The 27,924-nt window shown below is 40.2% G+C and overlaps 1 protein-coding gene across 1 annotated transcript; it reads left to right on the forward strand.

The window, feature by feature from the left end:
- Window positions 1-27,888, forward strand: arhgef39 (Rho guanine nucleotide exchange factor (GEF) 39). Its single transcript, XM_030768714.1, has 11 exons — window positions 1-150; window positions 1,093-1,187; window positions 5,274-5,394; window positions 7,883-8,001; window positions 14,868-14,938; window positions 18,078-18,206; window positions 20,868-21,097; window positions 24,530-24,618; window positions 27,056-27,185; window positions 27,477-27,583; window positions 27,849-27,888. The coding sequence occupies exons 1-11, from the start codon at window positions 1-3 to the stop codon at window positions 27,886-27,888; spliced, it is 1,281 nt and encodes a 426-aa protein (XP_030624574.1).
- Window positions 27,889-27,924: the final 36 nt, after the last annotated feature.

Raw genomic sequence — 27,924 nt, forward strand, 5'->3', positions numbered from 1 at the left:
ATGAGTTTTGCTTCAAGCCCACTCAGTCCACCAGGCAGCCGCAGTGTTCTGGAGCAGAGAGAACGATGGGAGAGGAAGCGGATTCTCGTGGGCCGCGAGCTGGTTCAGACTGAGCAGCGCTACTGTGAACAATTAGACCTGGTTACTACGGTCAGTGTGATCAATTTGGTTTACCCATGCTGACAGGACTAGTCTAACTTTAATTAAGTGTCATCAGAGCTACAGATCATATGTTTGCTCTGTAGAGAAGCAGTTGGTCATAATCACCTGACCATTTGTATTTGACTTAAGATACTCATAGTGGATAGCTCTGACTTTTCGAGTCATGTTTAGTACAACGAAGTAATGTTTTTTGGAGGATAGAGCTCAAAATATAAGTGTTTCTTTTCTCCACAAACCAAAGCTTTGAGACAGATTATCTCATAATCACAACAGATAGAATCTCTGATAGACCTCAGATGTCAGATAGTGACTCATTATTCTAAATTTCCAATTTGGTTCTTCATTGGACCTCAACACTATCTCTCACACAGAGAGAGAGAGAGAGAGAAAACAGTCTTAGTTTCATTTTCGTCTTTATGACCCATTGAAGGCCTAATGTTCATTCAATTTGCACATCTCATTTTATTTCTAAATGACTTGAGAGCAGCGCAGCTGTTTCCTTATTTTCAGTCATGTTGTGTTGTATAATTCTGTACACAGACTCTACAGGACTGTCACTAACCCCTTCTTTGAGATATGTACAGCCTTAATTAGCATTTGAACTGAGAGCAGCACAGGATGCACCATAACATCCTCCTTATTGTTTTGCGTTGAATTATGTTAATTGAGGGCTTGATTATCTAAAACTTACTCTGTTTTTATGAGAAATCACATTTCTGTTATGTATATTGCTGTTCTCAGATAATGCTGTATTAGCTGAACACTGCACGTTTAACTGTCCAAAGCAATTGTTCTGTCACTGATGTAAAGTACTCTGCTCTAAGATTTTTCTCCTTATCTCTAGGTGTCCTCTGTAAGGTAATGCTCTTTAGAGATGTATTAGTGGTGCACAGAAATATAATTTTCTCCTATTTCCCTCTCTTCTTTCAGTACTTTGTAGAGATTCTGAAGGCCAAGGGAACCCTGAGGCAGGATATTAGAGAAAGCATCTTCAGTTCAATTAAGTCCATTCATTTAGTAAACCAGTAAGTATCCTTTAAATAATTAACTGTATATCCCTGCTTTGGAGCGGGTGGTGACTAGAGGTGGGGGTAGGTGCAGAGATACAATATAAGAGGGAGAGTGAAAGAAAAGGGACATTAATTTGGGCCCCACATGAGAATGAATCCCGAAAACTTGGAGATTACCTGGTGTGTCTTATCTCATGTTGTCCACTTAAATAAGATGAGCAGTCAATGAGTATCCTTAGAACAGCACTTTCTCTTGAGGCAGCTCTTTTATTTTACCACAACTATCACGTTTGCAATGTCTGTGGTAATGGCCAACACTCATCTCTTTAAGCATGATGGGTAGATTATAGGAAGATTTAGTAAACGCTGATAGTTTAGATAGAAGCTCATGCATTGCATATTTAATTGTACCCCCTCTTGTTCTTCAGCCTTCTCCACTGCTCTTACGACAAGTCAACAGGCTTTAGATAGCAGTCTGTCTGGCATAGAATTTACTCCTTTTAATGGTGGAGTCCTCAGTACTAATTTATGAGGCCCAGTTGTGACTCACTTGTATTGGCCTCTGTATTGTGTGCTTGAGGGAGGTTTGGTTCATGATGGACCGTGTAAATGAGAAGGCCAGAGAAACGAGAAGGAGAAGATGAAATAACATAAGTAGAACTTGCCTCAAGTAAAGTCCTTGCATTGATCTGGCTCTGCAAACTAACTGCAAATAACTGGCAGGTGTCCAGAAGCACATTGCTGCTAATGGTAGATTCATCAGAGTGTTTTGGACAGGCTATCTGTAGCACAGAGCTCTTGAAAAACATCATGTGTTTTGATGTATTGGAGGCTTAGCGCATCTGAAAGCAACAAGCAAGTGAATCCCTCTCCTAATGTCCAATAGCCTCGAAGCAAACAAACATTCAGGTTTTATTATGACCTTTGAGTCAGAGCCGTGGAGATTGCCTCATCTCAACATCCTTATAGTGTTTGATAACTTTAACACTCCGATCAATGTAGAAAAAAAAATCACCTTGGAAGTTTCATATAGGCATTTCTAAGTGCAACAAGATTTTTTCATACCACATGCCCAAATGGCTACCAAAGTAATGGAAACACTTCAGTAAATTAGAGATGCAAAAATTTAGTAAATGCAGGTGCTTCTTCACAGGAGTTAATTAAGCAGTCAACACCCTGCCATCCTTTGGGTCATGAATAAAACTGCTGGGCAGGACTAGTGCTCATTGTATTGACTACTATAGCTAAAGGAAGAGATACCCATCACCTCACAACATGAACATGTTGGTATAAGAAGCACAGACAGTGGAAGATGATGGTATGGTGACTCATCTTCTCAACAAGTCGAGGAGGGCATGTGAAAAAGAAACAAGATGGCTTTACAAGGTTTCACCATAATGAACCATACTGCCTGGAGTGCTTGTTTCCCATGGTGAAAGGTTCTGATGACTGTTGTTCTCTGAGTTGCATGTTCCTGCTATTGTTTAAGTCTACAGTAGCCCTGAGGAGACAGTAGAAACAACAGTGAAGGCAAAGATATTCTAATCTTCTTCATCGTCGGGTAAAGCATTTCTTGCTTGATGGGAATGGTGTCCTCCAGGATGACAGAGAAACTGTGATTATTAAACTGTTTAATGAAAATAATTTAAACCACATACCTTGGCCATCTCAGTCATCAGATCTTAACCTAACTGAACAACTGACAGACATTGTGGAACATTGCCTGATGCAGTTTTCCAAATGATGGAGTTTTTTTTAATAGAAGAATGGGGTTGCATGCTAATATGAAGCTGTTTGTGGTGACCCAATAACCTGTTAAGACACTATTATGTCAGTGTTCCCCTCATTTTGGTGGTTACCTACATGTTCTGATGCATTTTGAAAGTTCAGGGTCTCATTCTTCTGTGTGAACACGTCCATTTTTGAGAAACAGAAGGGAAGGAGGTTTGTCATGACAGAGTGTGAGCGCTTCATTTCAACCCTGTTGATTGAAAATTATATTTACAGTCTGAATAATGAATCTGTGTGAGTCCCCACGGCTCCCATCAGTGCCAGACTGACGGGCTTCCCTACTCGAACTGGCTAAATGAAGACGGAGGGTTGAATTTCTGAGCCTGATGTATTGGATAAATTGGTACTCAGTTACCATATATCATCATTAGAATCAGTTATTGAATCACTGGGTGAGCCCTAATGGCAACCTCTCAATTGAGATCTGTGAAGAAACAGTAGTGGTTGACTGATTAAAACGAATAGTTTGTTCCAATAGTCCCAGTCCTTAACACACTCTATGAGGAAGCAGTGATGCCTATTTAGACCCACAAGTTAATGATGAGGGTCTTCGCACTGATTTTTCGTCATTGTCGGCTTCTGAAGATCCAAAAGCCCTCCTGCTTATAGCAAAGGAAGAAAGAAAACAGAACCTTCAAACAATATTGTAACATGTAAAAAGAAGGTCATTTTTTATGTTCAAGGCAAAAATGCTGTAAATAAAATTTTAAGGTGGATTTGATTGGCATGTCCAGTTTTTGTTCTTATACTCTTTGGTTGACAGTGTCTTTGAAATATTTATAGTACATGTACATTTTTCAATAAAATGAATGAATACTTGAATATATTAATACTCCAGAGCCATTCAATATCATAATGGCAGTTTATCCAGAGAGAGGGCCAGGCATGGCTGTGAGCAACCCAATTATCCCCGACTGCTCTGCATCAAACCTCAGTAACCTACTTGAAAGTGCTGTCATTTTAAGTAAGTAGCACAAAATCAAAAATACATTACAAAGATAAATATCCTGAAACAGTGTATCAGGGGGGTTTCTTAATGAGAGTAAACGTGGTATGAAAATAGATCAAATAGTATCTGAAATGACAACATTTGGTCCTTGTCACAGTTTGAGGGACTGTTCAAAATGAGTTTTGCTCTCCACACTGATTTGAATTCTTAAATGTTGTCCTCTCCTCTTTTTTTTGTGCGTGTTTGTCTTGTTGCTAACTACCTAGTGACAATAATTAGTATTCCTCTGCTCCATCTCACCACAAAAGAAGCCACACAGGCCTCTATTGTTTGGTTGAGGCTGTGCCCACCCCAGATGTCGCAACTGCTAAGAATTAATGTGGATTAAAGTGACGCAGGAGGAATGCTAATGTTATCTTTGTCGTCTTCCTGACAGTCAGAGATTTTAATTGCCCTAAAAAAAGTATAAAAAAATCTAATTCGTAATTTCATATTTATCAAAATAGCCTCTGGCTGTGAGAGGGAAAAAATCGGAAACGCTGTTTTTCCCGGCCTTTGCCCTCGTTAGAACTCTCTTGGCTGCTCCGGCATCTCCTGATTATGAACAGAGGCTACCTTGGCTTGCAACTTCATTAAAATCTATTTAAATCAACTTCAATGGCCAAGTGCTCTTTCTTCAAGCATGTAAGAATGTTAAGTCTCAGGGAACATCATTAGAGAGTGAACGTGTGTGTGTGGTGTGCTAGTTACTTACTCCTAAGTTTGGATAATAAGCTCCTTCACAAGTGTCAACACCCTCAATGTAAAATTCTGTCTGTGTTCCCCTAATGTCTATGACAGCCGTAGCGCCTGCATTCGCCTTACCCCCTGGAACAAAATGTTTTTGTTCCAGGTACACAGAGAGCGGACACACGTTACAAAGATCAGCGCCAGTGCCCTTCGGCTATAGACCCACCACCTTGGCCTCAACTAAATATGTCACCCACTAGGGAAGGCCTTAGATGATACCCCACTGTTTTCTGCAACAAATCCATTTACAAATACCTCAACCATCTGAACTTTACTTAACCTCTTCATCATTTTCACAAAAATGCCTTTATTCCCAGACTGGTACTTTGGCTACTGGTCTGTTGTGATTACTGAGGTGAGACGGCAGTGTAGTAAAAGGTGTGAAGATGAACTCTTGTTTACACACGGCCCCTGAATCTTCTGGACATAGATGTAGCTCAAGCTGATTAGAACTGTCCAATGAGCAAGAATGGTATTGTATAGACTCTACAAGATTGAAGACATGAAAAATATTTTGCCAGGAATTTCAGTAATTATCAAATGTTTATTCTCTACTCTACTCTTTGCTCCAGAGCACTGCTGGCCCATTTGGAGGAGGGAAAGTTTGGGCTTGGTTTTGAGCAGTTTTGTCTCAATCTTCAGTTCTACACTGCCTACATAGATAACATCCATACTGCAAACAAAGTCCTTCTGGTAAGTGAAACTAAGACATTATGGAATTCCCACAGTAAAGATTCACTAAGTTGACTTTGTTTCTCAGTTCTTTATGTTGTTAATTGAGCTGTGTTTAGATTGTTTGAATTTTACATTTAAAATGAATTTGTGCAATCTTGGGCAAGTCCAGTTTGTCATAGTGAAACAGTGTAGGCACAATTCAGGGGTTCAATATGTAATGTGCTGTGTGCCAAATGTTAAGTTTATAGATAAATATGTAACATGAATTTATACTCACATATCTGTCAGATGTGTGTGTAAGAACATTTTTTAAAACAAAAATTCTGCCTTGCATGGACAAGATTTTTCTTAAATTGCTTGGATGTGTTGACAGTTTCCCTGAATCTTCTTTTTGTTAGCTTATCTTTCATCAGAGGTCCAAGAGGTCATAATATAGCTTGCATGCTAGCACCATGCCTGTCAATATTATCTCATGAATATGTATTCTTTATAGATCTGTGGTAATGTGTGGAATTGACTGTGCGTCATTCCACAACTATAATAAGTGTAAAGCAATTGTACTTCTCATCCGTGTCAACAGTTTATTTATTTAGTCAGTTATTTTTTGTATCACACAATATGTTTAACCACAGAGGAGAAAACATGTACATGGGTCACTATCACAGAGTCCACTTTTCACTGTGAATGGCATGTAAACCACTTAACAAAATGATTAAGGCCAGCGGATGACACTGTGTGCAAACAGATCTCTCCTCGCCAAAGCCCAGTGGTATCATTAGGTCCAACACTTCTATCTCATTAGGACTGACTTAAGTGGGCTGCCTCCATCAACTGGCCCAAAAAAGTACAATAGGGAATCTCTCTCTCTGCTAATTATCTCCTTCTTTAACAAGGCACCTAAAGCCTTGTGTATGGATGACTGACTCTCCTCTGTGCCAGATCACACTGTGGTTAGCAAATTATTGCTATGCTAATGCTAATTTTAGCGTGCAATATACTCACTACAAAGTGAAGTGTTTATTCAAACACAACAAGGCTATTTTTAGAGCGTTTTACGTGGCAGAAAACACTGTGCATGTTAACAGGCAGCTGTATGGTTGAAAGTTGGATAGCAATGCTACGTTACATTTCCTTCTGCCTTAATGGAGCGACAGCATCACTACCATCTGCCTTTATTTAGCTGAGGGAATCCCAGGGCCTCAGTGATATTAATGTCATAATTACGAGGAGGGATATGTTCATGGTGAATTGACTGATCCCATTGATTGTGGACAGAGCTGTGCAAGTTAGCATTGATTCCACTGCGAGGCCTACAAGACAGTAATTGCTGGAACATGGGGCAGCAATTTGTGACTATCTTGGCCAGGGTTCTTTTACAGAAGGTATTTTTAATGTCGTCGAGACTCACCAGGAGAAATAAAGGAAAAATAAAAATAAAACAATAAAAATGTTTGCAGTGGCACATAACTTAGACTACAGAATACTGTTTTTCTAAATGTACCTCTCTCTGATTACATCGTGAAAAAATCAGTACAGTTGTTCAAATTAAGAACCAGGGGCTTCTGTTAAGATTCAAAAACTACGCCCTTATCAGTGCCATGCTTTCAAATATTGTGTGTATTGTGTGTTTTATTAAAAGCAAGTTACCTGCCATTTTTATGGGTTCTCATTCCGAAACCTGAGATGAAGCTGAGAGACGGGTGCTACGTGAGAAAATTCAGCATTACATAGAGCTACCAATTTTGAAAACATATTGACTGACCAGGATGTCTACTCTTTTTTTTTTTCTTTTTTTTTTTTTAAATGAGTTTGTTGAATACTAAGCTCTCAGTAGCCCTGGCGAAATATTCCTCTCACTGTGTGCCCTACACGCCTGTGATTTAATGTCTGCCTGCCTCGCCGAGTGAGAGCCCAGCTGCCAGAGCCATAAACGAGAGCTAAACAGGTGTTCATGGTCAGTGCACAGCAGGATGCTCAGCATAAATTGTGTGTGTTTGATTTGAATAACCTGGCTTGTTCAGAATGCTTAATGGTCTTTTTTAAATATGAAACTAAAAAACAAAGCTCTGATTTTCTTTACTCCCCAAGGATGACTGCTTGATTAGAGAAGCCAGACATATTTTGAGTGCATGTGGAATGACAGGGAAAAAGTCCTCTGATGTTAGTAAAGATGTATACCAATGTTGAACTGATATGTAAATGTAGGCTATATTTCATAATGGGGGCAGGTTGGTTTCTATTCTGCTCACAGCTTGAAATAATAAGTGGTATGAACCTGATCTGTGGTTTTGTGGGTTGAGATTTGTGTATTTCTGTGAGAGGAAATGAAATGCCCCACTTACCGAGGGTCTAGTTATGTTCATCCTCAGTTTTCAGACACCTGTCTGTTTTCAGGTAAGGGAATAAATATGTCATTGGTGTGATGGACTCGATTTCAATTTTCAGCTCAAAGGCTGAACAGGGAATATAAAATCTGATTCTTTCCCTTTTCATTTTTCTTCCTCAGGTGCAACTGAAGAGAAATAAGGCCTTCAGACGATTCAAGAAACTGCAGGAGTCCAGGCCTGAGTTCCACAAGCAAAAACTGGAGGACCTCCTGCCAATACCGCTTCAGCGTATTCAGCAGTAGGTAGCAGCTGATGCACATTGGATGGTATTCTGACTTAAAAAAAAAAAATCACGATGAAGCTTGTAAATGTAATATAATATTTAAAAGCGCACGCATACCGTACATTTCATAATATTAGCTGTTTTTTTTTCCCGCTGTACCTTACTGTTTTCCACATTAAATGTGGCAGGAAAGTGCAATCTGCGGTCAGTGTGCTGGCTCTGTTGTTACTGGTTTTTTAGTAATGTTGGAATGCCAAATGCTGATTCTGTGTTTTGTCAGTTCTCAGAGTAACTCGGGCATTGAATTCCTTATTGCCAGCAAATGAAATAGACTGATCATTAGCTGACATCATTTTTTTTAAAGCCAAAACCATCTGTTTTGTGCCGACTGATTTTTTTTCCCTGCCTCAAATGGTCCATTATGGTGGCTCAACTGCATCTGTGAGATGGCTGTATTGATATGTAATCATTTTTTTGAGGTGAATCTAATGCATTTTGGTTATGCATCAGTGTCTTCTGACACTGGTGAATCTGCCACTTGTGATGTGACAGAAGTGCTGTTGTTGGCTGTCAAACCAGTCAGTAATGTTCCTGTCCTCTTTTGTCTTACTGGAGCTGTTGTTATCCTTTTAATAAAAATATTTGGAAGTTGTTGAATATAACTTGTTTTAGTGAAGGAAATTGCTGCCATCAGGTTATGATTTTCATGCTTGAATTCGTCCTTGGCTGTTTGCTTTGTAAAAGTCACCATCCACATTGTAAGGAGGCACATTCTTTATGACAGATGTAATTATTGTTTGATATTCGGCCCTTACCAGCCTTCAGACTGTCCAAGAACTGTCAAAATCTCCTTTGTTAAGCAGACCATTTTGTTGGCTGTAATTTCATGCGGTCTTGGTCTTAGTCGTTAATTAGTGTAACAGGGTGCGAAATGGGCTGAAACATGCTTAAAAACCAGAGAATTTACATGACATTGCTTCATCAAGCTGCTTGAGTCCATCTTAATTAGGCTTTCATGTCATTCCCACTTAGCAAATGTGATTTCCAAGATGAAAGAAGTAGACATAATGTCACTCTTGCCTGGGAGATAATTATATCCTCGTATTTGTTGGGGTTATTTAACCAGCGTTGTCCTTTGTTTTGTATTTATGTATAAAGTTTCATACACCATCAGGTCTAATGTTCCAGCAGAAACAACTGACTTTTTCCTGAAAAAATAGCATTTATTCTTTCCTGAAACTGACTCGCACTTTTCCTTTTGTGGAGGAAAACACAACAATGGAATGTTTTTCCATAATAGCCTTTGTTTGTTTGTTTGTCTGTCTGTTAGGACAAAGTTGCAGCTGCATACAGCTTCAGTCCTACATATTTGTGAGGGAGAGCTTGTCTCATTTTTACAGAAAGGGTCACCAGTATTTTCATGCAGTGCATGCTCAGTAGGCGTCAGCTCGGACACTGCCAGTCTAGTCATGGTCATTGAATTTGCCATTGTCCCCCATTCATTCTGTCTCGCCATAGTGAATCTAAGGACTCACAAGGGACCCATAATTGTATGATGATCTTAAGTGGGTCAGCAGAAGTGTTCCATTCTCTGTGAGTGCTGATAATCAGGAGTCTCACCTCAACAGGGACTCAGGAGGAAATTGTCACTTATCGCTTTCAAAGATGATGGATGGTGATGTCGGCCGCGTCAAGAGTATGGCTGCTTAAGAAGCGGCAAAGAGGGGGAATAAAATCATTGTCTTTATTAAGCTGCATGTGCAGGAGGTGCTAGTGGATGAGCTGCTACCCTCTCTACCTCCCTTGGGCTTCAGTAACCAAGACGGTGATGGAGTTTAATCCTAGCGTGTTGTGATTTGTCAGCCAGTGAAAATAGCAGATCCTTGTCCATCTTTTCTAGACATGTACAAACTGATAGCAGATTTGTCCATCACTAATATAACGAAAGAATAAGACCTCAGAAAAGACTCACGTAAAACTCTCGTAAAAGGGGCATTCCAGAACTGGAGGACAATTTAGGCCCTTTATTTTATCATTTTCTGTTATGTATTTAAGAAGAACAGGTAATAAACCGTCAAATAATTTGAATCGTCCAGGTCAGGCATCAAAGGTACACTTTTTATGCCATGTTTAATTTGTTGTGAGCTAACACTTTTTTTTCTCACTAATTGCAGTATTTATTTTCAAATATTCGCTCAAATACATTATGCATATAATCATTCAAACTGTTAAACGGACAATAGGTTAAACCCTCATGAACTGAGAAAATCATTTAAGATTATTTTAATAAAAATGATAAGGTAACAGGGTTGTGCAAAGTAAAAGGGTTGAAATAATGTGAATAATTTTGATTGTAGATCACGACATAAATGTGACAAATAAATATTCAGGACCACAGGAATGTTGTTAAATAATATTTCATGTATCTTTTCGATGAAGGAGCAACAGGATTGCAAGTACAACAGTAACAGGGTTGCAAATCAGTGCTAATGTTAGCTTTTCTTCAGGAATGGATGCTGGCTATGGAATGTAATGTCACTGTCAAGGTCAAGGACAAACTTAGTTATATAAATAAGAAAAGAAATAAGAAAGAAAACTTTGAAATTCATTTGTCTTATTCTGATCATTTGAATAACAGGGTTGCATTGGTTAGAGTGACACAAGACTGAAAAGATTGGAAAAATAGAAGAGAGGACTTAGTGCATAATTACTATTATTTAAAATATGTTGATGCTTAAACAAATTGTTTCAACAATTACAAGAGACATATATCAACAAGATCATACCACAAAAAGTAGATAGAAAACTTATTTTTTAAAACAGTTGGTCATCTAGAGGGTGGGACAGGAGAAAAATGCCATTTTAGGGGGTGCTCAAGAGCTATTTGGTATTTTCAATACTGTTTTGGAACCACAGTTTTAGTGTTTTGTGCATGGATTAATTGAAATCTCATGGATGGGACAGAAAATGTCCTACAATTCTGGAATGTCTCAAAAGTACTCGTTTGGTGTGGGTTGTTCCTGTTACTTTTGAAACAGGGGTACCTTGAGTACACTGAGGAAGTATTGCTTGAATAGAACAGTGACATTAAGCTATTTACTGAATTGAACGTTAAGAAGTTAAGCACCATTAAAGGAGTTTGTTTCAGTTAATGGATTGTTAAAAGGCCAACACCTTCATTCTATAGTTACATGGAAAAATCTCTAAAGAGCACATCTTCTTTCAATGTCTGAACATTCAGACTCAGTGTACCTACCTGAGGTGACAGTTTATCACTCTTTAAGTATATCTTTTATTTCATTATATTCACCATGACCTGTTAATGGTCCCATCAATCTGACCTTCCCTTTCTCTCATCATCTTTCATAATGTTGACTTAGTGTTTGGATTCTGCAGTTATTGGTTGTCTTGGAAAGTAGTTGTCAGAATTCTTGGAGACAATCGTGCAATTCATTTTTCCAAATAATTGCATCACTGAAGATATGACAAAGATAAATTTGGTCTACAGTGAGTTTGTCGCACAGTACATCAGTTTGTTACACCAAAGGACTCTCATACTTCTCCTCCCAGGATGGCTCATTCATTCTGATGCAGGCAATGTACATTTTGTTATCATTTCCAATTACATTTTAATTGCCAGAGTTGGGAAAGCAGAGCAACTAGGCACATACCATCTTTCCCTGCTTCAAAGTAACAGTACATTTCTCATCCTTCTGAAGCCATTAAAGTGAAGTAATTATGCAACAGCCTATGCCGTGTTCAATAACCCATGCCGACGCCTGACAGCGGCTGTTGTCTCTTAATTAGGAATTTGAATTCTTAATGCATGTATTTAAAGAAAAATAATTAGCTAGATATTTCCTCTCTTTATTCTTTCTTACTGACATGTGTGGAAGTACTGAATGACCCACCATGTCTGCTGGGGAGAGAGAGAGAGAGACAGAGAGAGGGATAAAATAAAACAAAACATGAAGCTCATTTCATCTAAATACAAAGGAATTAGCATCAAGAGGCATCCACCGCGGTATCTAGGCCAGCGATGCTTTCTAATACCACATGCCTCTTCATTAGAATATCTGAACTGTTATAAATATGGTTTCGATTATGTTATTGTCTCGTTATCTTCTCTTTGCTTTGGCGCTAATGAGCGGGACAGGGCGGCTAAACGAGCAAGTTCCGTTTACATTATTCGGAATGTGCCTTAATAATGCTCATTAGACTTTTCCCTTTTTGTTACACTGCGCCTTTAATTAGATTTCTCCTGCCCTCCTCCCTCCCCTCCCCTCCCCTAATAAGGGCGTTCGTGGATGATAATGCCTGTAATGTATTTGTTACTACAAGATGAGACAAGAAGAAAAAGAAGTGAGATTATTTCTCTTTTAAGTGCCTCTTAATAGAATGAGGCTTAATTGGGGCTTGTTTGGCTTCACTTTCATTTCTAATGAGTAATACAACATTGCTCCTTCTATGCCCCTTGTTCAGAAAGCCTGTTCAGATAGATTTCATTTAGACTGTTTGTAGGCTGGTGGTGGGCCTTGTTACATATTCTGTCAGTTTAATAATGCTACATTAAGTGGGTTGTGGAAAAGAGATATATTTCAGCAAGGCTGTAAAGGGAAGTCTATACATGTAGACATACGCATACACCTGTCCTTCCTCTTATATGTTGTGTATGATCCTATCTTGCCATAGTTACCAGTTGTGAGAAGACATTCATGAGTTTTTGTGTTAGCCACAATAAAATGCAGCCAGGCACCCGTCTGTCTATGAAACCAGCCTCAGACAATACATAGCCTGGGACTCTTGTCTGCGATAGAGGGAGAGAGAGAGACAGAGAACAGGAGTGGAAATCAATGTCGGTTGTAGATGAACTACAAGGTCACTGAGTCTTGCTTAGCTCATGGTCTGAGAAAGCTGGGACACTAGCATTTAGGCCAGTTCATATCTGTATCGTAGGCAATTCATGGTGAGGACACGACATGTATTTCATAAGAATTCAACTCGAAAACAGCTACAAAAGATTATTAGATGTTATGTCTTTGTCTCTTTGTTCCATGTACATCTCTAATCGTAGAAAAAAGATGATAATGAATGACTGTCGGAATAAATGAGTGTGTTCCTTCTGGAATCTTCTATCTGCGCTCTTAATGTGTGAGCTTTGGCTTGATATCCCACAGTCATCACTGTGAATAAATTCAGAACTCTGCACTCCTGACTCAAGTCTGGAAGAGTATGTCAATCACTCCTGCCTTGACAGAAGGAGAGAGGAAGTGAGAAAAAGACAGAAATTCACCCTCTTGCTAATCCCTCATTCCCTGGCCTTGTAGTCTCAGCCCCCCCCCTAAAAACTCTTGTCAGAAGTGGAGTTTAAAGAGGCACTCCTCTCCCTCCACCCCTCCTCTGTCGTTGTCACGAGTGATGGGTGACATGGGTGTAGTTGACGCTGCCACCAGTGTTTACATTATTCCGACATGGCCGCGGGGAACAAGAGACAGCAGCGGCGGCAGCGTTCCTCACTGCATTTCTCCAATTAGAAAGCCCCCCCCCCCCCACGCTCAACAGCTTATCATAGCTCTCGGGAAATGAGGATATTTAAACTCAACTTTTAGCCCTCAGGGATCAGTAGTCTGATTTACCAAAGAGAAATATCATTCAGGAGGTTATAGCATGTTTAAACACATGCTAAGGAATTCATGTTTCATGTGGTGATATCCAGTGTACCGTATGTACATGATTAACTACTAGCAGGAATGGAAATATGAAAAGAAATGTATTTATAACTTGAGGAAATATAACGTGGATATACATTAAATTTATGATCACCTTCAAAATGATGACAGCAGAGCTTTTCCAACAGCTGCACTGGACTTTACTAAGTTAATCATAATTATTGCTATGTTTGTTTGTTTTTACACAGTGGCTTTTTGCACTTGAGGAAAATGTAAAGCTCTCATATGATCACATTATTTTTATGGTATAAAAATAATGTGAGGTGGGTGAATTCTTTACCTCCCCTACACTCAGAGGCCTTGTATTTATAGTGCATTATGTTTAGGGTTGTGGGTCAGTGTAATTTAACGAAGCTCTACATCGTTTTATTCACAAAGGCCTACAATCCTGCCAGTGTTATGTCACATAGTCTTACTTACATGTTAAATACATTAAATTAAGTCATACATTTTTCATCTGCCTGTTCTGGACAAGCACATCTGATCTATTTACTTAGTTACTAGTTAGTAGTCACCCTTTACCGTAGTTTCTGAAACCAAGCATTGTGCTGGTCTTCATTTCTTCCTCTCTCCTGTCCCCATCTCCTTGGAATAGGGGTCATTTCTTTAATGGATCCCTTGATTTGGCTTGCCGTTAATAACCTTTTTCTTGTGGGACAGGGCAATGATAGTGTAATAATCAATATATAATTTTTCCTAAACTGCAGTCCATCTGTATTAAGCCAAGGTGACTATCTAGATCTTGACCCTGTCATATTCATTTGGATGTTTGTGTGAACGTTTCTCTCTCTCTCTCTCCCTCCCTCCCTCCCTTTCTCTCTCTCTCTCTCTCTCTCTCTCTCGCTCGCTCGCTCTCTCTCTCTGTAGGAGGCATCAGATAGTCAGGAATAACTTTCAGTAAAGACAGATAAAAATGCTATTAATGTGATATCTTTCATAGGATGGGTTTTGTTCAAGAAAAAGAATATCATTTACTGCTCAGTGCCTTGTGTGTCTTTGAATAATATCATTTACACTGACAAGGCCTGTCCAGCTTTCTCACTTTGATTTTTTTTCCCACCAACTTGTTTTTTTCCCCTCTCTTTATTTATGGATTTATATTAAAAATGAAGCAATAAGGCAGCGGCTTTGTTTATTTGTTGCTGTTCGTAGGTACAAGCATTTTTTGAGGGACCTGACAGAGAACACCAGTCCAGACAACCTGGAGTTTCAACAGCTTTCAAGTAAGAGCCTTCACCGTCTCACAGCTCAACAAACACACTCTCTTATCCTTTTAGTGTTCTGTGACGAAAATGTTGATGGGTTCACCTGGCCTATTTTTTTTTTTATTATCTATTTATTGTCGAGATCTGTATCAAGCTGCAGAATCATACTCACACAAAGTCGAGCTGTTTACGCTTGTCAACTTTCTTTCCATTCTAGTTTGTCACTCTCAGAAAAACCTAAAAAGGGATCATAAGGGGTTTTTTTTGTGTGTGATCATAAAGAGCTTGGCAGCGATAAGCAAGAATACCCTGGTCTGTTTAGAAAAAAAAAAAAAAAAAGGAGTGCAAATGCCAAAACAGGTTCACACAGTGGCAAAACAAGTCTTTGTCTGGGGAAAAAAAAAAGTTTTGCATTGACTGCACAAAAAAAGATCTTCCTGCAACTTTCTAAGGGCTACAGAGAACAATGGTAGCCTCTTCCTTCATCATTCATTTGTTATTATTAGCACAGCACAACACTTGCTTGAGCAGGATAAAAGTATGGCAAAGCTCAACGTGAGTCTAAATTCACGATGTGGATTTTGACATAATTAATTGGGAGCAGATCAGAGGATATCAAGCGTGCAAAATATAAATAAATAAAATCTTCAACATCAACAGAAGCCCCGATAATGACTAATTTCTATCGTCAAATAAACAGCAAATCCGACTTAAGCGGCAGCGTACACAAGGAATTATTTATGTGTATCAATTAAAATCTCATTGGTTGCGTGCTGCTTTTGCTTACAAATGAAAACAGCCCCTGATTCTAAGATGAAGGTACATATCCAAATTTGCTCCTCCATGGCCCTCTCTTCCTCTCATTAGAGCCTCTGTTTTAAACTCCCTTGCTTTTTATTAAGAAAAAGAGCTTCTGTACTCAGCTTGGGCATATTGTAAAGGGAATTATTTAAAAACAACCCCAGACAAATCACATTGTATCTGATTAAGCAAACTAGCAGTGAGAATCGCAAGAGGCTTTGTTGTTGTGTTTTTTTGAATCCTCTTGTTTTTGTTTTTTTTCTGTTGTAAGATATTGTTGTTTTTTCTTTCTCTCTTTACTCTGTTGGTGAGTTATATGTGGAACAGCGTGGTTTTAATTGTTGTAATTGCCACACTTCAGAAATCTTGTTGATCACGTGTGGAAGTGGTTCAAGCAAGCGTACTTTTACATGCCTCTGTTATAAGCCTCAATCACCGGTTCCCCAGCCTACACAACAATTTGGGTAATTTCAAAAAGTTAGCACTGCACTGGCAAGTTCATATGACCAACATCTATTAAACATATTTGGCGGAATTAAAAAAGAAAGTGTCAACAGAATGTGAAATTGGTTAGCATTATTATTCATGCATTCATCAAAGTTCTGCTAAAACAGAAATTGGGAATTTTTTTTTTTCAAAAGAGAGAACTGAGATGTTCAAAGAGAAACAACTTGTATTTAAACGGGCTCTTTTATTGGGTTTTATTGTACTTGCTATTAATTGTAATTGCTCTGCAGATAAGCTACCCAATTAGGCTGTGATTATTTTATCATTGAGAAAACGCCCCAAGCTCCATGTTCACAGTCTGAATTGCTGCACTATTTACAACATGACCAAAGAGTTTTGTTTAAAATTAGTATCCATCTGCTTGTTGTTTTGGTGAGTTGGAGATGTTAATGTCTACACCAATTAATGTATCCAGCACTACACAGTAATTGGCAAACTCATTTGAGCGTACGTGATTAGGACATTTTTTTTATTTAATGTTACACAGAAAGGGACTATTAACAGAAACGGAGATGTAAGTCTGAACACATTAGCCGGTTGTATAATGATTTTGTGATACAACTTGAAGACAGTGTGTTGACGCAGAAACAACAAAGACATAAAGTAAGATTGGCAGGTGGCAAATGCAGTTTCCCCCAGATCTTTTATTTTGTTGACGGACACAAACATTACCATAGGTGCCACATTGCTGCCAGTTCTGAAAAAAAAAAAAAAAACCTGCAATCCTGAAATGTTTAAGTACTGAGATAGGATTTGACTTTTTTTCTGTTTTTAATGATGTTTTGAAAACAATACTCTTAGCCGTTCTCCAACTAAATTACCGTTGTGTTGCGTTATGCGCTTTGCATTTTAACTAATATGGATATCATTTCTCAAACATTTTAAATTGCCCATTACATCTGTTTTCAGCGCTCACTGTTCTGGAACACCCAGATATTGCATAGATTTTTTTTTTTTTCCAAATGCACCAACAGCACACCTGATAATCAGCCCGCTGCTGAAATGAAGAACTCAGAGAGTTATATGCATGGAATGGCTGCGTTCTATAAATCTAATGGTGCGTTCTGTCTTATTTGTCTTAGCCTTGGGAGTCTGACTACAGACAATTAGCAGACTATGCTTTGTCTCATCCCTGGCCTTGTGCATGCAACCATCAGCACAACACCCCGTAGCAGGGTCTACAAACTCTCTCTAATTAAGGCGCGCGCGCACACACACACACACACACACACACACACACACACACACACACGCACACACAGCGAGAGAGAAATGCACACACCCCTCAGCAGAAGATCCAACCCAATCAAGAGTGTTTGGATGTGTTAATTCTCTCACCCGGGGTCATCCCTCCCTAGGGGGCTGATAAGGAAATCAAACATGGTGATGGGTCCAAAAACAAACCCAGTATTACCATATACTGTAATGCTTTATACATTATACATGAACACCTATTACACACCTCTGCTGTGTTTCTGCATGGATGAGTGTGTCCGTCTGTGCTTCATGTCTTTTGTAATGAATTAATTCAATATATTTTTTCACAAAAAATCAAATCTTTTCACATGTCAGATACTCGTGCATTGTCTGTGTATGTATGTTAATAGACAGACAGGAACAATGCATGTATGTCAGCAAGGAAAAGTAAATAACACTACTGCCAATGCTGATCTGTGTGTAGTTCAGCTCAACAGTGAGATGCGTTAAGTCCCAAATGCGTTAAGTCCCTATGTTTGACATTGAAACTGATAACGACTTAAGTAGCATACTTAGTAAATTCGCTGTATGCTCAGTGTGAGCATTTTCAGCTGGTGACAGACTGTTTCCTTTGTGTGGTCCTGTGCTGTAGGAGCCGTTAAGGCCATCTCTGAAGTGGCCCAGCGGATCCAGGACAATGCCCGCAGCCACGAAAACCACCTGCAGCTGCGCCGGGTGCAGAAACTGCTGAAAGGCCGAAAGACCAAGGTGCTAGCTCCAGGTTAGTCCTTACGGTCTGTCATTCCTTTCATCTCCACCTGGAAATCTACCTGTCTCTCTCTCTTTCTCCCACATTCTCCTCTCTGTCTCTCTCTCTCTCTCTCTCTCTCTCTCTCTGTCTGTCTCTCTCTTTACTGTAGAGGATAGTAGGGACGGAGGAAAGGGGGGGTTGGAGGGATGAATAAAACAAAGTTTGTTATGTATTTGAAGGCGTTCAGTTTCAAAGACGACCAGCTGTTGTGGCTGTAATCGATAGAGCTGATGCAAGATGGCGTGGTTGCGTCTGTAAGAGACAATCTAGTCTCAGACAACAGAATTAAGGAAATGTAGTGACGGGCTCCCAGCGCTAATTACTATGAGGGAGTGTGCTCTCACTCAGCTTTCTTCATCTTTCTTCTCTTTCGCTACTTGTGGAGCGGTGGCCTTTCTTCCCTGTTGTTTGTCCCGTGAGAGATGCCCACGTGTATAACAAAAGAGAAAAGAGAAAGAGGACGGGAAGAGGAGAGAGAAGAAAAAGGGAGATAGAGAGAGAAAGTCTTGTCGTGAATGCCTTGGCCTGCCAATCTCCCCCAGGACCAATTAGCGCCTCTCCTCATCTAGTGGGCCGGCAGATGAAAAGGAAGCGGGGAGAGAGAGAACCACTGTTTGTGAGTGTGAGTGTGTGTGTGTGTGTGAGAGAGAGAGAGAAAGAGAGAGCACAAAGGTGGTGGGGAGGCTGGTGATGAATATCCAACGAGAAGTGGGCTCATCTCATGCTGATCCGAATGTGGGAAGTTTAAAAAGGTCTCTGTCATCCCAGTTTTCAGGCCCGTGGAATTCTACCGAGATCCCTCAGTCTCTTGTCCATTAAGGATCAGCTCTTCCCCTTGCTCATGCTTTCTCCTGACTTCAGAGGAGACCACACTACCCCTTTCCAATCCTCAGGCCTTTCCCACTTTCTCTAATGTGGGTAAAAGAAAGTGATGCTTTACAGATAAGAGGCACTGGAGCCCCTTAGCAATATTAAGTAGTGTTCCTAGAGATGAGGGGGATGTGATTCTGAGATGCAAAGCCTGAATCAATGGGACATCGATACGCCAGACAGTCTGTCTGTTTCCACAGAGTCCTGTGTGGGCCACTGTCGGCACTGCATCTGTTCTCAGGCCCTCCTGTGCAGTTCTCTGCCTCAAAGAGAGGAGGGGGGTAGTAAAGGAGATGAGGACATTAAGTTGTTTCCTGTTTCTTACAGTTTCCATACAATTCAATCAGGCTCAGCATAGCATTGCTTTTAAATTGCTCAAAACTATCAAAAACAGGACACATACATATACCGTGCCTCCTAGTCTTATCCACAGACATTTAGATATAATAGAGTGTATCAGCCTCAACCCCTAATAAAAACGCAATTCAGTATTCACATTGCTTTTAAAAATGAACACTGCTGGTTCCAGCAGCTTTTTTTTGTGGAAGGCATCGTAGTTCTTGTCATATGAAAGCTGTCAAACACAGACCTCTTAAAATTAACAGGGATCATGCTCTTCACCTTCCCAGTCTTTCATGTGTCTCCTGGTCTTTGGCCCAGTCACATCAGGAGGATCCAGGGGCTTTGTAGTGCAACCTTTAGTACCTTGCTAGCCACTGGGTTTTTTTTGTAGTCAGATAGAGGTGCTCTTTGACAGGAACAGTTGAAAGAGACTGACACGGAGAGGGAGCTTTAAGTTCCTGATCTTTGAACCCAACAATCTTGATGGTGTTGATGTAGCCCTCTTGGATTTTTCTGTCCTTGGAGATGGAACATGAACTGGTATTGCAGAGATTGAACTGTTCACGGAATACTGTACCAATATTCATAGTTGTAAATCAAGTTGGAGTCTAATTTAGGAGCCCTCTATGAAGAGCTGTTTACACAGAAATGAAACAAATTGGAATAAACGCGATTGAAATTATTAGTGATGTTTCACTTAAATTTACGAAACACCATAAATGTCAATGGTTTGAATCGATTGAAATGTTAATTCATATGTTATCTCTATTATAAATCAGTTTGTTTATTAAATTAGTTTTTAGCTTATAATAACCTGGGAAAAATTGACGTGCACATTTTACTGTGCCTTTGATGTTGTTTGTTGAACACTGTGTTTACAAAAATATCTTACATCTTACAACATTTTCGCAAAATTCTAAGCTGTTTTCAGGGACTTGTGATTCCTTGTTGAAGTAGGACCACTCATTGCATATAATGTGGTGTCCTACAAGTTTAAATGAAATGTAACCAATTTATTGAACCCATCAAATCTAATCCGCAGACACCACCGGAGAGTATCACAGAATGTCTCCCCATTGTTCCTACATATTAAACTCATGACATTTTAAAAGCAATTTGACCTCTGCTTGACCCCGGTGCTAATCATAGAATGCCTGTCTGTAAGGCAGATTGTCTGTTCGTAGCCCTTAGCTATAGCCGACTCTGGAACTGAAGTCATGGAGTGTGCTGGGGCAATTAAGCAACCTGTGGCATGGCTGAAATTTCATCTTATCTATCCAAATGTCAGCATCTAATTTAGTAGCCATCCTCTGACTGCCAGTCACACAGAGGAAATATTCTCTCTCTTGCACTCTCTCTCTTTTCCTTTCTTACTCTCTCTCTCTCTCTCTCTCTCTCTCTCGTTCTGCTCACATGCAGGAAGGTGGTACATCAGAGAAGGCTGGCTGAAGACAGTGCCCCCTAAAGGAACGGAGACCAAGCCCAAGATGTTCTTCTTATTCTCTGACATTCTGCTGCAGGCCAAGCCGTGCAGCCCAATGCACCCCACCAATGGAGACAAGTTTGCCTGCCAACGTGTCTACCCGCTCAAAGAGTGTACTGTGGACAAAGTGTTTGGCCACACCAAAAGCCAAGGAGGACTCATCAGTGTGAGTAAAATAGACTCTATATAATATGAACAGACTCTAAACAATATGCCATAGCATAAAGACATTATTTTGTCAGTTTCTCCAGTTTTGGAATGCCCTGTCACCTGTGATCCTCTTTGTCTGCTTGTTGCATGGCAACAACTTGAGTAGAGATTAGTGAATTTGGCACATATGTCATCATTCCCTTATGAAGTTAACCCCCCCCCCCCCCCCCAAATTGCATAGTGTCATCAAATGACGTAACACCTTTGGAGGAGAATGCAATTTGACTTACTCTACCTCCTATTAGATCAAGCCTGAAGGTTGTCATGGGTGTTGAAATTTCAGTAAGAGAGCTAAATAAAGCTAATGTACTTTCATTTGTTTTCCTTGACCTCTGAAAAATGACAGTCTTAAATATATATGTGGGCCTAACTGATACACAGATATCATACAATTTCTTCCATTGTATGATATCTGTACATCTGGAGTTAAAACAGTATTTGAATAAGATTTGATCCATAAGTCATAGAGAACGATCAGTATATCGTCTTTCCCTCTGTTAGTTACTCCAGTGCCTCATTTGAGGAAATATGTTTTCAAGTTTTAATGCTTATCTATTGCGCTTGATCCCTTTCCAGGTTTCTGCACTGCTGCTGTGTGACAAATTATGTCTAAATGATCTCCATGCTGTCATGAAACATTCAGACGCCTGTGTCAGAATTGGGCGCTCGTAATGAAACAGTTTAGGCAACAGTGTTTAGTCTATGCTCAAGACCATCAATATTCATACAGAATCCTCTTTTTTTGCCCAAGCTTCCCTCTATGCACATCTTGTCTGTGGAGTTTTAAGCAACTGTTTAGCACTGAGCAAATAGGCAGTTTTCATTTCTTGATTTGCCACCAATGCTAAATCCACAGTCATAAAATGTAATAATTTTAGAACAGAATATGGAGAGTACCCGTGTAACTGCTGTAAATATACTTGTCTGATGAACACCTAAATTCCTGCTGGTTGCCTAAATGTTTGGAAACTCCCTTCTGAACGCTACCAAACAATCAACCGCTTTGGTCAGTGACAACAATCCATGCTGATATCCTTGTATGTTGTTCAGGTTGCCATAGTGACAGTCAAGCGATAACCACTGCGCTGGCTGCTGTAGCGTAGGGGCATCACTCAGAGTTCGCTCGCACACTGACTGACTGACTGCGTGCTGCCACAGTGAAGGACTCTGGGAAGGCGCGTGGTCGCTCCATCAGATTAGCGCGGAGATCCATCTCTTCCTCTTCGGCACTTAATACATCTTCCTCAATCCTGTCGCTGACTCTCCACTCTTTACGCCGGGACCCACCAGCTCACCTTATCTAATGGCAAGAAATGGCATTTCATTAGCCTGTTATCCCACTGAGGGCCCAAATGCATACTCAATAGCATTAGGCGTAATTTCTCATAAGGACACATTATTGATCCAGGCCGCCCCCTCCCCCACCCCCCACCTGGACAGAGGGGAAAAGGACTGTCAGCACTCTTGGGCCCTCCTCATCGCTACCATGAAGAATTAAAGGCAAATTAAATTTGACAGCTGGAAATGCCATGGCAATCTATATGCAAAGTTTGAAAGAAGAAGAAAGAGTGAGAAGGGAAAAAAAAAAAAAAAAAAAACGTTATGAAAATTTTCTGTTTTTTTGCGTGCGTGTTTGGAAGAGAGTGTTTGTATTTGGAGATTTTCAGTCCCCCCCTTTTTTCTTTCTGTCTCGCTTTCTCACCCCCCCCCCCCCAGTCTTTCTTTCCCTGTTCTATCCCTGTCTGCAACCCCCCCCCCCTCCCTCCACCTCCCCCCGCCTTTTCCCCCATGCTACTTGAATATATTCTGCAACCATGACAGATTCCCTTTGATGTATAAATAATCAAGCGAAATTATGTGCGGCAAGGAGGCTTCGTGCTCCGCCGTTCGCATTATACAAAGTAATTTCTACCTAAGAGGGTCAGATTTCCTGACAAATCCCTAATTACCGCGTCGCAATAGAAGTGGAATCTATTTGTGCATAAATCAAGCCGCCCCGTCCCCCAAGTGGCGGGGGCCTAATATCGTGCTCCACTCCATTCGGCCTCGCTCACTGAACTCTGTAATTAGATAATACTTTTGATGATGGTACATTTGAAATCTTAATCCATTTAATATATAATGAGAGACATCCTCTCACCACACCCCCATCCACCCTCTTTTAAAAAATAACCCCATTATTTTAGCAGGTATCCATTAGAAGCTGTTTCCTAATCTTGCTTTCGCAATCATTAGAAACCCCGTCCCCAGTAGTAATAACGATTAGAGATGATTATTGATATTCCGTTGCAAATGTGTGCCATTTCCTCTCACTGCCAGGACCTCAGGTAAATGTGAGAGGTCATTTAATATTTTTTGGACCCCGATTGTAATCCATTGTAATGGGTTCCGGATGAAGCCCCTCCTTTGTTTGGGATGGGACAGTTCGTAGTTTCTTGTTTGATGTGTAGTCTTGCCTGGGAAGTGCCTGTAATGTGGATGAGTGATGGTAATTACTGTTGACTCAAAGGATGAGCCATCTGACAGGAAGCTGAGAAGGATGTGGAGGAAGAAGAGGAAGAAGAGAAGTTCCTATCAAGAGTATAGCATTGCCAGATTGACATCTGAATATGCAAGGCAGTGCAGCTCACCCTTCTGATTGGTTGTATTGTAGTTGAGGCGAAAGGGCATTGAGGTCTCTGGACAGATCACAGGCTATGAATGGCCTGCATGCTTTTCTGAAGTTAATACATGTAGATTCATCACTCCTAGTTGGCCATTAAGGATATCCACTGTATTGCTTCTGTCGGAGTTAACTTTCTGTTCTGTTCTCTCAGGACGCACAGAGTCCTGTGATTATGCATTTAGGGAGTCCAAAGGGACTTTTTAACCAGAGCACTGTTCTTAACATTTTTTACAGATTTAGCTCAGAATGCCCTCTGTTTAAAAAAAAAAAAACACACACATTCTGATTTTTGCATAAAACTGAGCCCCAATCCACAGCTCCACAGCTCATGACCCTGTTTTTCCACATAGCTGATTTACAAACTGTTGTTTACCACCATACATGCCGATAGAAACGTCTCCAAAATGGTTTTGGACTGCCCTCTAGTGGTTTTGTATCCTCATTAATCTAGAGACAGCGAGGGTTGAAGTGGTTGACTGAAGACCATGTTCGGCCAGTGTTCGTTGCTGCTCTGTCAGACTCACTCAGCGCAGCAGCAGACAAAGGAAAGCGGAGTTGGAGAGTGGCTGCCCTATGTCTGGGAGTCATGGGTGTCTGATCTATCAGTTAATCAACTGTCAGCAGCTACACTCCCTTGCAGAAATTTTTGTCATTGTCTATATCTTTGTTCGTCTTCCTCACACTCTTTGACCTACCATAGTGACTGCCATGTGTCTTTTTCAGCTGACCTTCACCAAAGCCAAACTCCTCCTCATGTCCAGTGATCAGGAGGACATCAACGACTGGTATCGCAGCCTGTCCTTAGCAATCGGGTACGTACACTTCTTTGACACACTCTGCCTCTATGAGCACATGTCCAACCATTCTTTCTTCTATCCATCTATCCCTTTGTCTATACGAGTAGCCTTCCATGTGTTGTGTTTGTCTTGGCCTTTACTGAATCCCAATAGAAAGAGGTCGTCAGTACTAGATCTTCATCAGGAATGGCACAGTAGCGCAGGGCAGGGGGCAAGGGCAGGATGCCTGGACTGCTAGCTCTTCTCTAGGGACATGATATGGTAAAAGGGCAGGATTAGATTAGTGGTTGCACCAGCATCTCACACGAGGCAGAGTAAGCTCTTATGGTCAGGCTAATTGGTTTATTGCCCTGTCAGTCAGACAGATGAGGAGTACCTGTCACACCAGGGAGGTGCTTTACCACTGGACTTCTTCCCACTCAGGCCCAGGGGACCGTAATTAGCCATGCTTGAGTTTGAGAGACAGGCATGTTGTGTTGGCTGAGGTCAAAAGTGCTTGAATAGTTAGAGAGGACAGCATATCTCTCTATTGTTCTCTCTCCCTCTCTCTCTCTCTCTTTCTCTCAGGTCAGCTGTTTTTGAGTTTTTGCAATTACAGTTTCTAGAGTTCTGTTTACCTTACAGTGACATGTTTACATATCCATAGTTATGTTATGAGTTCTTTGTGTGAATCGCTCACCAGTTCAAGAATCATGGTTTTGACTAAGAGATGTCAGTGTTAAACATGATCCATATTAGTTTTTTGTCCTGTATTCATTTTCTCCTGTATACATTCTTTGCTTATTTCATTAGTCTCGTTAGAGTCCTTTCTGCGTACACTTTTGTACTTAGCATTATAAAATTAAAAAAAAAACAAAATGGTATGCTATTGCATTACAGTTTAAATGCTATGTTTTTCGGCATTCACATGTCATCTTCATGCATCCAGTGGTATCAAACTGTATTTCAAAGCACAATGATATGGGAAGGGAGTGTGTGTGTATTTGATCCGTATCATGTTGCTGCCTATTTCTTTTGAAAATCCACAGTCTACTGTGCAAACGATTATCAGTAATGAAAATGTAATTGTGTCCTTTCATGAACTGCTATCAGGTTTCCGTTATTAGTATGGGATCATGTTTTGGATATTGCTCATAGTTGAGAAATCCAATCCTGGCTCTTATTCCTTGTTATTGCATACCAATAGTCTTAATGTCACAGATTATTGACTCAAAGCAAATGCAGGAGTAAAAGCATCCCCAAGCCTTAAATTTAAGGGGAAGTTTTTGTGTCAAACATTTTGCCAAGCGCAAGATGCTTCCTGCATTACTGTCTGGTTTCAGTCATGCTTTTGATGCGTTAGAGCTAAATTGATTTCATAAAATTTGTCATTTTAATTGCTTGGTATGGTTTAAAAGTTGGAGAGAATTTTAAAATGTCAGTAGAATTACACTATAAAGTAAATAGCAATTTCCCCAAGGAGTGTTTGATATAAATATTTTGGTGCTTTCTTGCATTGGTACGTGCATTATGCCCTTGTCTTCATATTTTATGACTCACACATCTGGCATTCATCAAGACATAAACAGTTTAGCCCAGTTAATACTTCATTTTACTACATAATCATGCTGCTAGCATTGAAAAATGTAACTTCAATTCCTTATCAGGGAGTCATAAAAGATACATCCTCAGACACATTTAGCTATCAAAAATAACATTTTGCAGATGTCGTATAGATATCACCTATTCCATACTTGATGTTTTCATTACTTCTATTTAAGTTTTATTAAACTTTTGCATTGGCTCTTCATGCTGTGGTGTAGGACAATAAGAAGACCCAGGTCGAGCAAACACACACACACACACACACAGCCTAGGGACTCAATTGGTTGACCAATCGATGAGCTTGGTGACCTGCTGGAGCAGTGGAGCCTTATGGGAAGGCTGAGTCTCTGTCTGCAGAAGCACACTTTCCACAAAGATGAGAGAGTAAACCACGGGTCAGATACTTTGTGTCCTCCACATCCCTAACAAATACCCTCACATACTGTAGCTCTATTCTGTCCTTTTTATCAAATTGACATAACAGACAGGAGAGTTGGAATGGGACGTGTCCTCCATGCTGTTTTCATTCCACTGTCCTTAAAAAGTTCTTCCAGCACCCCAAAGCTTATGTGTTCATGTGTGTATGTGCTTTTAGTGTACGTGTGCACGTGTGTGTATTTTTCGTGGGCGCATGTGTGTGTGTTGGAAAACGTCTTTGCAGTCATGTATTTGTATGTGTGTGTTCATTCATGTGTGTACACAGTAGGTGAATTTGTCCAGTATTACACTATCATCTTCTCGTTTTAGAAATCTGTCTTAATGAAAACCGAACATTGTAGAGAACCTTTTAGAAGACAAACTTAGCCATGTTTTGAAAGCAGCATTTACTTCAGTGTCATTTACAGTGTCATTGTCTCTGTCTCTTCAGGCAGCTGAAGACTAAGAGTACAGTGGTGCACAGGCGTGAGGAGCTGCGCAGGCAGCCTCTCAGGTCCGCTCCAGACGACCAGCAGACCACACCAGCCTCCCAGCAGCCCCCCAGCAGGAAGAGGACCATGGTATATCCCTTTACCTGCAGTGTAGTGTTAACAAGCTGATGACTGGAGTGCATTTTCTGTTCCTTTTAAATTATTGGTTAGTTACTGCTGTATTCAGAATATGGTAAGTGTTTCAGCTGTGGAAAAAAATTCAGTCTTTATTACAGGTCTCATCCTTAACAGTGCAGATACAGGTCTGATGGAAGTTTAGTTGCTAACGAGAGGCAGAACTTAAGAGAACTGTATGGGGTCGACATGTAAAAAACTTGAGAATTATGTTTTCAGCTGCTTCAGTGTTTTCCTCCCCCGCAGGTCACGGAGGAGGTTGGAGAGGGCAGTCGGTCTTCTGGCGGCCCCACTGCCAGAGAGGAAGAGTGCCAAAGCAAAAAGATGAAATTATCTGAAACTCCAGCAGCTGGGTATTTATTCTGCTACATCCACTTTAAAGTACAAGTTTTTAAGGAAAATATGATGATGCAAGCAGTGGCGCCTACAGTTAAAGTTTATTAAATGGATACATTTTTAATAAGCGCTAAATTTTACTTAATTCTTAATTGAGATGAATCATAAGTAACATACTAAAATTTTTTGAGTCATCAATTTTTTTAATCATTTGACACACACACACAACATATTTGTTGCAATGTTTTAGCATCATACCTATATAATGGCTTTGTCTTACAGAAGTGACGAGTCATCTGGGTTCGGCTGTATCATTCTGTGAGGACTCACTGATGCTGTGTCTTCATTGTTGGCGCTG

Source organism: Chanos chanos, chromosome 1 (genome assembly GCF_902362185.1).
Source record: "Chanos chanos chromosome 1, fChaCha1.1, whole genome shotgun sequence".
NCBI classification, from domain to species: Eukaryota; Metazoa; Chordata; class Actinopteri; order Gonorynchiformes; family Chanidae; genus Chanos; species Chanos chanos.